Genomic DNA, 11,584 nt, shown 5'->3' with positions numbered 1-11,584 from the left:
TCTGCAGTGTTTTTTTGACCCTCTGTAACTGTTTAAAATGTAAAAAAGTATATTTGATGATTTAACATTTTTTCTCAGATTTCGTTGTGAATGATTCTGGTGGCACTTAACCGTACAGGTGCTCAACTTTCACGTTCTGTTCCTTCGGCTCTAAAATTAGATGTTTCCCATTGATTTTTCATATCTATGGACATAAGGCTTATAATTTGGGAGAAAATAAAAAGGTGGCACACTATGTGTCAAAATGTTTCTATTACAATGTTTTTGTGTTTATTTCAACTGTTGGGCTCAATTTGACAGTGAACATAAAACCAGTCATGAAATCTTAACATAATATGAGAGTAAAATAAAGCGTGACCTCATACTCTATGCGCAAGATGATTACAAATACAATGTATCATATCTCCCAATTAATATACCTTTTTATGCCTTTTTATGAAGGCAGGGCCGAAGGCATTTTGGTTTTGGGTTGTCAGTCTGTCCTTCTGTCTATCCACCCCATTCCTGTGATATCTCAGGAAGGCCCAAGGGAAATTTCTTCAAATTTGGCAGAAACGTCCAATCAGACTCAGGGATGAAGTGATTAGATTTTGGTCATCAAAGGTCAAGGTCAATGTGACCTCATGTCCTTCTTATGAATTTGATAACTCAGGAATGCCTTGAGGAATATACTTTAAATTAGCCAGAAACATCCAATTGGACTCATGCATGAACAGTGTATATTTTGGTAGTTAAAGGTCAAGGTCCCCTTGACTTCCTGTCATTCACATGAATGCGATACCACAGGAACACCTAAAAGGAAATTTTTTCAGATTTGGCACAAATATCCACTTGGACTCAAGTATGAACTGATTCGAATTCGGTGGTCAAAGGTCAAGGTTGCTGTGACCTCACAAAAGATGTTTCTGGGCATAACTCAAGAGTTCATATGCTAATTATGACATCATTTCACACAAATGTCTAATAGGATGAAGTTATAAAGTAATGTCATTTTATATCCAAAAGGTAGAAAGGTCAAATTCACTTTGACATAATGTTTTGCTTACCACAGTAGCTGAGGAAACAATCTTCGGTTATTTTGTTTGTTGATTGGTCATGTTATCATTAGTTTATATTTTCAAATTAGTATCAAACACTTTTTGTTTGAATATTCTTCATTTGTTGTTAGTTTGACAGAAACAAATGTGGTGGAATTCAAATAAATTGTGTCAGGAATCAGGAAGAGAGAACCAAACGCAGACTCAGGTAAAAGGCAAAAAATAGCAGGCTTTTAATAAACAAGGGGAAGATCCAAAACATAAACCAAGGACAGGCAATTGTCGTAATCAAGACAGGCAGATACATGCAGCATGATCAGAAGAATTATCAAAAAATAGGCAGAGTTCAATAACCAAGAAGACAGTCAAGCGAAGGGACAAAATCAAAATAATGTGGTTTCACCAGCTTCTCCTTTCACACTGTACTGTACAGCCAAGCTCTCAGCCATCGGTGGAAGATCTTTCGTATGCTGCTTTGACATACAGTCCATGCGCACCCGATCAATCACTGTCGGTCACTAGAGAGGGATGAATAGAGTCCCCGAACTCACTGAATCCTCTCATAAGCTGGCTGATGCAATCAGCAGTTATTGCACTGTGGTGGCACGTGCACGGTCCTGATTCAATCTGAGGCTGCGAGGCTCATCCATGCAACACAATATGCTGCCTTAAATGAATGTGCCATGCAGAAGACCACAAGGAAAGTCTTCTTTATAATCATCCAAGAATGTGAATCTTTTCGTGACAGTTTTTGTTATGTGTTTCATATAGACAGTGGCCCGGTTCCTAGTGCCCAGGTCAGATTGGTGGGTGGAGATGATCAGTGCTCTGGCAGAGTGGAGATCTACAATGATGGCCAGTGGGGAACAGTGTGTGATGACTTCTGGGACCTAAGCGATGCTGAGGTGGTGTGTAGACAGGTGGGCTGTGGCAGTGCTCAGGATGCTCCAGGCAGTGCCCACTCTGGAGAGGGCAGCGGGCCCATCTGGTTGGATGATGTGAGCTGTTCTGGAAGTGAATCCTCCCTGTCACAGTGCCAGCACCCTGGGTTTGGGTCACATGACTGTACTCACCCAGAAGATGCTGCTGTGGTTTGCTTAGGTAGGAAATTCTCTGACGTTTTCATAACTGCCTTAAATTATTGAGATATTTATACTCCTATCTGTAAAAAGAATTCCAAGCATTACGTGTGCATAATGAGTCAATGTAAAAGTACAGGGTGCTTGTCAACCCAAGATTTGAATATGAACAGATCCATCAAAAACTTTATCGCTTTTAACCTTCATATTATGTTTGGGGTCATTTTTACCTCATTCAATGTTTGACAACACTTAAAAGCCAATTAACACTGTGCTGTGCTGTGCTGTGCTGTGACCTCACAAAAGACGTTACTGGCCATAACTCAAGAGTTCATATGCTAATTATGACATCATTTCACACAAACGTCTAATAGGATGAAGTTATAAAGTAATGACATTTTATATCCAAAAGGTAGAAAGGTTAACTTCACTTTGACATAATGTTTTGCTTACCACAGTAGCTGAGGAAACAATCTTCGGTTATTTTGTTTGTTGATTGGTCATGTTATCATTAGTATATATTTTCGAGTTAGTAACAAACACTTTTTGTTTGAATATTCTTTATTTGTTGTTAGTTTGGCAGAAACAAATGTGGTGGAATTCAAATAAATTCTGTCAGGAATCAGGCAGAGAGAACCAAACGCAGACTCAGGGAAAAGGCAAAAAATAGCAGGCTTTTAATAAACAAGGGGAAGATCCAAAACATAAACCAAGGACAGGCAATTGTCGTAATCAAGACAGGCAGATACATGCAGCATGATCAGAAGAATTATCAAAAAATAGGCAGAGTTCAATAACTAAGAAGACAGACAAGCGAAGGGACAAAATCAAAATCATGTGGTTTCACCAGCTTCTCCTTTTTCACGCTGTACTGTACAGCCAAGCTCTCAGCCATCGGTTGAATATCTTTCATATGCGTCTTTGACATACAATCCATAAGCACCCTATCAATCAGTGTTGGTCATTAGAGAGAGATGAATACAGTCCCCTAACTGAATGAATCCTCACATAAGATGGCCGATGCAACCAGCAGTTATTGCCCTATGGTGGCACGGGCATGGTCCTGATTCAATCTGAGGCTGTGAGGCTTATCCATGCAACACAACATGCTACCTTAAATGAATGTGCCATGTAGAAGACCCCAAGGAATGTCTACTTCATAATCATCCAAGAATGTGAATCTTTTCAGAACAGTTTTTTAATGTGTTTCATATAGGCGTTGACCCGGATCCCAGTGCCCAGGTCAGACTGGTGAATGGAGATGATCGGTGCTCTGGAAGAGTGGAGATCTACTATGGTGGCCAGTGGGGAACGGTGTGTGATGACTCGTGGGACCTAAACGATGCTGAGGTGGTGTGTAGACAGCTGGGCTGTGGCACAGCTCTTTCTGCTCCAGGTAATGCCCACTCTGAAGAGGGCAGCGGGTCCATCTGGTTGGATGATGTGAGCTGTTCTGGAAGTGAATCCTCCCTGTCAGAGTGCCAGCACTCTGGGATTGGGTCTCACAACTGTGGTCATCATGAAGATGCTGCTGTGGTTTGCTCAGGTAGGAAATCTCTGACGTTTTCATAACTGGCTTAAATTATTGAGATATTTATACTCCTATCTGTAAAAAGAATTCCAAGCATTACGTGTGCATAATGAGTCAATGTAACAATACTGGGAGCCTGTCAACCCAAGATTTAGAATCAGATCCATCAAAATATTTACCGCTTTTAACCTTCATATTATGTTTGGGGTCAATTTGACCCCATTCAATGTTTCATATCTCTTAAAAACCAGTTAACACTTTTTCATATTGATAATTTATGATTTTTGTAAATTTTCTCATTTGGTGGGATTAAATGGTAAACATGCAATAAACATAATGCTATGCAAAGTCCTGTACTAACTTGGCATACAGATGTTTTCTGCAGTGTTTTTTTGACCCTCTGTAACTGTTTAAAATGTAAAAAAGTATATATGATGATTTAACATTTTTTCTCAAATTTCGTTGTGAATGATTCTGGTGGCACTTAACCGTACAGGTGCTCAACTTTCACGTTCTGTTCCTTCGGCTCTAAAATGAGATGTTTCCCATTGATTTTTCATATCTATCGATATAAGGCTCATAATTTGGGAGAAAATAAAAAGGTGGCACACTATGTTTCAAAATGTTTCTATTATAATATTTTTGTGTTTATTTCAACTGTTGGGCTCAATTTGACAGTGAACATAAAACCGGTCATGAAATCTTAACACAATATGGGAGTTAAATAAAGCTTGACCTCATACTCTATGCGCAAGATGATTACAAATACAATGTATCATATCTCCCAATTAATATACCTTTTTATGCCTTTTTATGAAGGCAGGGCCGAAGGCATTTTGGTTTTGGGTTGTCAGTCTGTCCTTCTGTCTATCCACCCCATTCCTGTGATATCTCAGGAAGGCCCAAGGGAAATTTCTTCAAATTTGGCAGAAACGTCCAATCAGACTCAGGGATGAAGTGATTCGATTTTGGTCATCAAAGGTCAAGGTCACTGTGTTCGCACGTCATTCTTATGAATTTGATAACTCAGGAACGCCTTGAGGGATTTTATCTAAATTAGCCAGAAACATCCACTTGGACTCATGGATGAACACTCAAGATTTAGGTAGTCAAAGGTTAAGGTCCCTTTGACTTCCTGTCATTCACATGAATGCGATACCTCAGGAACACCTAAAAGGAAATTTCTTCAGATTTGGCACAAATATCCACTTGGACTCAAGTATGAACTGATTTGACTATGATGGGAAAAGGTCAAGGTTGCTGTGACCTCACAAAAGACGTTTCTGGCCATAACTCAAGAGTTCATATGCTAATTATGACATAATTTCACACAAATGTCTAATAGGATGAAGTTATAAAGTAATGTTATTTTATATCCAAAAGGTAGAAAGGTCAACTTCACTTTGACATAATGTTTTGCTTACCACAGTAGCTGAGGAAACGATCTTGGGTTATTTTGTTTGTTGATTGGTCATGTATTCATTAGTTTATATTTTCAAATTAGTATCAAACACTTTTTGTTTGAATATTCTTCATCTGTTGTTAGTTTGACAGAAACAAATATGGTGGAATTCAAATAAATTCTGTCAGGAATCAGGCAGAGAGAACCAAACGCAGACTCAGGGATAACGCAAAAAATAGCAGGTTTTTAATAAACAAGGGGCAGATCCAAAACGTAATCCAAGGACAGGCAATTGTTGTTATCAAGGCAGACAGATACGTTCAGGGTGATAAGAAGAATTATCAAAAAATAGGCAGAGTTCAATAACAAAGAAGACAGACAAGCGAAGGGACAAAATCAAAATAATGTGGTTTCACCAGCTTCTTTTTTTCACACTGCACTGTACAGCCAAGCTCTCAGCCATCGGTGGAAGATCTTTCGTATGCTGCTTTGACATACAGTCCATGGGCACCCAATCAATCACTGTCGGTCACTAGAGAGGGATGAATAGAGTCCCCGAACTCACTGAATCCTCTTATTAGCTGGCTGATGCAATCAGCAGTTATTGCCCTGTGGTGGCACGTGCACGGTCCTGATTCAATCTGAGGCTGCGAGGCTCATCCATGCAACACAATATGCTGCCTTAAATGAATGTGCCATGTAGAAGACCCCAAGGAGAGTCTTCTTTATAATCATCCAAGAATGTGAATCTTTTCGTGACAGTTTTTGTTATGTGTTTCATATAGACAGTGGCCCGGTTCCTAGTGCCCAGGTCAGATTGGTGGGTGGAGATGATCAGTGCTCTGGCAGAGTGGAGATCTACAATGATGGCCAGTGGGGAACAGTGTGTGATGACTCCTGGGACCTAAGCGATGCTGAGGTGGTGTGTAGACAGGTGGGCTGTGGCAGTGCTCAGGATGCTCCAGGCAGTGCCCACTCTGGAGAGGGCAGCGGGCCCATCTGGTTGGATGATGTGAGCTGTTCTGGAAGTGAATCCTCCCTGTCAGAGTGCCAGCACTCTGGGATTGGGTCTCACAACTGTGGTCATCATGAAGATGCTGCTGTGGTCTGCTCAGGTAGGAAATCTCTGACGTTTTCATAACTGCCTTAAATTATTGAGATATTTATACTCCTATCTGTAAAAAGAATTCCAAGCATTACGTGTGCATAATGAGTCAATGTAACAATACAGGGAGCCTGTCAACCCAAGATTTAGAATCAGATCCATCAAAATATTTACCGCTTTTAACCTTCATATTATGTTTGGGGTCAATTTGACCCCATTCAATGTTTGATATCTCTTAAAAACCAGTTAACACTTTTTCATATTGATACTTTATGATTTTTGTAAATTTTCTCATTTGGTGGGATTAAATGGTAAACATGCAATAAACATAATGCTATGCAAATCCTGTACTAACTTGGCATACAGATGTTTTCTGCAGTGTTTTTTTGACCCTCTGTAACTGTTTAAAATGTAAAAAAGTATATTTGATGATTTAACATTTTTTCTCAGATTTCGTTGTGAATGATTCTGGTGGCACTTAACCGTACAGGTGCTCAACTTTCACGTTCTGTTCCTTCGGCTCTAAAATTAGATGTTTCCCATTGATTTTTCATATCTATGGACATAAGGCTTATAATTTGGGAGAAAATAAAAAGGTGGCACACTATGTGTCAAAATGTTTCTATTACAATGTTTTTGTGTTTATTTCAACTGTTGGGCTCAATTTGACAGTGAACATAAAACCAGTCATGAAATCTTAACATAATATGAGAGTAAAATAAAGCGTGACCTCATACTCTATGCGCAAGATGATTACAAATACAATGTATCATATCTCCCAATTAATATACCTTTTTATGCCTTTTTATGAAGGCAGGGCCGAAGGCATTTTGGTTTTGGGTTGTCAGTCTGTCCTTCTGTCTATCCACCCCATTCCTGTGATATCTCAGGAAGGCCCAAGGGAAATTTCTTCAAATTTGGCAGAAACGTCCAATCAGACTCAGGGATGAAGTGATTAGATTTTGGTCATCAAAGGTCAAGGTCAATGTGACCTCATGTCCTTCTTATGAATTTGATAACTCAGGAATGCCTTGAGGAATATACTTTAAATTAGCCAGAAACATCCAATTGGACTCATGCATGAACAGTGTATATTTTGGTAGTTAAAGGTCAAGGTCCCCTTGACTTCCTGTCATTCACATGAATGCGATACCACAGGAACACCTAAAAGGAAATTTTTTCAGATTTGGCACAAATATCCACTTGGACTCAAGTATGAACTGATTCGAATTCGGTGGTCAAAGGTCAAGGTTGCTGTGACCTCACAAAAGATGTTTCTGGCCATAACTCAAGAGTTCATATGCTAATTATGACATCATTTCACACAAATGTCTAATAGGATGAAGTTATAAAGTAATGTCATTTTATATCCAAAAGGTAGAAAGGTCAAATTCACTTTGACATAATGTTTTGCTTACCACAGTAGCTGAGGAAACAATCTTCGGTTATTTTGTTTGTTGATTGGTCATGTTATCATTAGTTTATATTTTCAAATTAGTATCAAACACTTTTTGTTTGAATATTCTTCATTTGTTGTTAGTTTGACAGAAACAAATGTGGTGGAATTCAAATAAATTGTGTCAGGAATCAGGAAGAGAGAACCAAACGCAGACTCAGGTAAAAGGCAAAAAATAGCAGGCTTTTAATAAACAAGGGGAAGATCCAAAACATAAACCAAGGACAGGCAATTGTCGTAATCAAGACAGGCAGATACATGCAGCATGATCAGAAGAATTATCAAAAAATAGGCAGAGTTCAATAACCAAGAAGACAGTCAAGCGAAGGGACAAAATCAAAATAATGTGGTTTCACCAGCTTCTCCTTTCACACTGTACTGTACAGCCAAGCTCTCAGCCATCGGTGGAAGATCTTTCGTATGCTGCTTTGACATACAGTCCATGCGCACCCGATCAATCACTGTCGGTCACTAGAGAGGGATGAATAGAGTCCCCGAACTCACTGAATCCTCTCATAAGCTGGCTGATGCAATCAGCAGTTATTGCACTGTGGTGGCACGTGCACGGTCCTGATTCAATCTGAGGCTGCGAGGCTCATCCATGCAACACAATATGCTGCCTTAAATGAATGTGCCATGCAGAAGACCACAAGGAAAGTCTTCTTTATAATCATCCAAGAATGTGAATCTTTTCGTGACAGTTTTTGTTATGTGTTTCATATAGACAGTGGCCCGGTTCCTAGTGCCCAGGTCAGATTGGTGGGTGGAGATGATCAGTGCTCTGGCAGAGTGGAGATCTACAATGATGGCCAGTGGGGAACAGTGTGTGATGACTTCTGGGACCTAAGCGATGCTGAGGTGGTGTGTAGACAGGTGGGCTGTGGCAGTGCTCAGGATGCTCCAGGCAGTGCCCACTCTGGAGAGGGCAGCGGGCCCATCTGGTTGGATGATGTGAGCTGTTCTGGAAGTGAATCCTCCCTGTCACAGTGCCAGCACCCTGGGTTTGGGTCACATGACTGTACTCACCCAGAAGATGCTGCTGTGGTTTGCTTAGGTAGGAAATTCTCTGACGTTTTCATAACTGCCTTAAATTATTGAGATATTTATACTCCTATCTGTAAAAAGAATTCCAAGCATTACGTGTGCATAATGAGTCAATGTAAAAATACAGGGAGCCTGTCAACCCAAGATTTAGAATCAGATCCATCAAAATATTTACCGCTTTTAACCTTCATATTATGTTTGGGGTCAATTTGACCCCATTCAATGTTTGATATCTCTTAAAAACCAGTTAACACTTTTTCATATTGATACTTTATGATTTTTGTAAATTTTCTCATTTGGTGGGATTAAATGGTAAACATGCAATAAACATAATGCTATGCAAAGTCCTGTACTAACTTGGCATACAGATGTTTTCTGCAGTGTTTTTTTGACCCTCTGTAACTGTTTAAAATGTAAAAAAGTATATTTGATGATTTAACATTTTTTCTCAGATTTCGTTGTGAATGATTCTGGTGGCACTTAACCGTACAGGTGCTCAACTTTCACGTTCTGTTCCTTCGGCTCTAAAATTAGATGTTTCCCATTGATTTTTCATATCTATGGACATAAGGCTTATAATTTGGGAGAAAATAAAAAGGTGGCACACTATGTGTCAAAATGTTTCTATTACAATGTTTTTGTGTTTATTTCAACTGTTGGGCTCAATTTGACAGTGAACATAAAACCAGTCATGAAATCTTAACAGAATATGAGAGTAAAATAAAGCTTGACCTCATACTCTATGCGCAAGATGATTACAAATACAATGTATCATATCTCCCAATTAATATACCTTTTTATGCCTTTTTATGAAGGCAGGGCCGAAGGCATTTTGGTTTTGGGTTGTCAGTCTGTCCTTCTGTCTATCCACCCCATTCCTGTGATATCTCAGGAAGGCCCAAGGGAAATTTCTTCAAATTTGGCAGAAACGTCCAATCAGACTCAGGGATGAAGTGATTAGATTTTGGTCATCAAAGGTCAAGGTCAATGTGACCTCATGTCCTTCTTATGAATTTGATAACTCAGGAATGCCTTGAGGGATATACTTTAAATTAGCCAGAAACATCCAATTGGACTCATGCATGAACAGTGTATATTTTGGTAGTTAAAGGTCAAGGTCCCCTTGACTTCCTGTCATTCACATGAATGCGATACCACAGGAACACCTAAAAGGAAATTTTTTCAGATTTGGCACAAATATCCACTTGGACTCAAGTATGAACTGATTCGAATTCGGTGGTCAAAGGTCAAGGTTGCTGTGACCTCACAAAAGATGTTTCTGGCCATAACTCAAGAGTTCATATGCTAATTATGACATCATTTCACACAAATGTCTAATAGGATGAAGTTATAAAGTAATGTCATTTTATATCCAAAAGGTAGAAAGGTCAAATTCACTTTGACATAATGTTTTGCTTACCACAGTAGCTGAGGAAACAATCTTCGGTTATTTTGTTTGTTGATTGGTCATGTTATCATTAGTTTATATTTTCAAATTAGTATCAAACACTTTTTGTTTGAATATTCTTCATTTGTTGTTAGTTTGACAGAAACAAATGTGGTGGAATTCAAATAAATTGTGTCAGGAATCAGGAAGAGAGAACCAAACGCAGACTCAGGTAAAAGGCAAAAAATAGCAGGCTTTTAATAAACAAGGGGAAGATCCAAAACATAAACCAAGGACAGGCAATTGTCGTAATCAAGACAGGCAGATACATGCAGCATGATCAGAAGAATTATCAAAAAATAGGCAGAGTTCAATAACCAAGAAGACAGTCAAGCGAAGGGACAAAATCAAAATAATGTGGTTTCACCAGCTTCTCCTTTCACACTGTACTGTACAGCCAAGCTCTCAGCCATCGGTGGAAGATCTTTCGTATGCTGCTTTGACATACAGTCCATGCGCAGCCGATCAATCACTGTCGGTCACTAGAGAGGGATGAATAGAGTCCCCGAACTCACTGAATCCTCTCATAAGCTGGCTGATGCAATCAGCAGTTATTGCACTGTGGTGGCACGTGCACGGTCCTGATTCAATCTGAGGCTGCGAGGCTCATCCATGCAACACAATATGCTGCCTTAAATGAATGTGCCATGCAGAAGACCACAAGGAAAGTCTTCTTTATAATCATCCAAGAATGTGAATCTTTTCGTGACAGTTTTTGTTATGTGTTTCATATAGACAGTGGCCCGGTTCCTAGTGCCCAGGTCAGATTGGTGGGTGGAGATGATCAGTGCTCTGGCAGAGTGGAGATCTACAATGATGGCCAGTGGGGAACAGTGTGTGATGACTTCTGGGACCTAAGCGATGCTGAGGTGGTGTGTAGACAGGTGGGCTGTGGCAGTGCTCAGGATGCTCCAGGCAGTGCCCACTCTGGAGAGGGCAGCGGGCCCATCTGGTTGGATGATGTGAGCTGTTCTGGAAGTGAATCCTCCCTGTCACAGTGCCAGCACCCTGGGTTTGGGTCACATGACTGTACTCACCCAGAAGATGCTGCTGTGGTTTGCTTAGGTAGGAAATTCTCTGACGTTTTCATAACTGCCTTAAATTATTAAGATATTAATACTCTTATCTGTAAAAATAATTCCAAGCATTACGTGTGCATAATAAGTCAATGTAAAAGTACAGGGTGCTTGTCAACCCAAGATTTGAATATGAACAGATCCATCAAAAACTTTATCGCTTTTAACCTTCATATTATGTTTGGGGTCATTTTTATCTCATTCAATGTTTGACAACACTTAAAAGCCAATTAACACTGTGCTGTGCTGTGCTGTGCTGTGACCTCACAAAAGACGTTACTGGCCATAACTCAAGAGTTCATATGCTAATTATGACATCATTTCACACAAACGTCTAATAGGATGAAGTTATAAAGTAATGACATTTTATATCCAAAAGGTAGAAAGGTTAACTTCACTTTGACATA

The 11,584-nt window shown here is 39.6% G+C and overlaps 1 protein-coding gene across 1 annotated transcript in view; it reads left to right on the top strand.

The window, feature by feature from the left end:
- Positions 1-11,584, top strand: part of LOC133121354 (uncharacterized) — a 343,999-nt gene that overhangs the window by 287,162 nt on the left and 45,253 nt on the right. Inside the window, 5 exon segments of the mRNA XM_061230554.1 lie at positions 1,809-2,138; positions 3,333-3,678; positions 5,854-6,180; positions 8,339-8,664; positions 10,837-11,166. Coding sequence (XP_061086538.1) covers positions 1,809-2,138; positions 3,333-3,678; positions 5,854-6,180; positions 8,339-8,664; positions 10,837-11,166 — 1,659 coding nt within the window.

The sequence above is a fragment of the Conger conger genome, chromosome 2, assembly GCF_963514075.1.
Source record: "Conger conger chromosome 2, fConCon1.1, whole genome shotgun sequence".
Lineage (NCBI taxonomy): Eukaryota > Metazoa > Chordata > Actinopteri > Anguilliformes > Congridae > Conger > Conger conger.
This window is presented reverse-complemented; position numbering and strand designations above follow the sequence as displayed.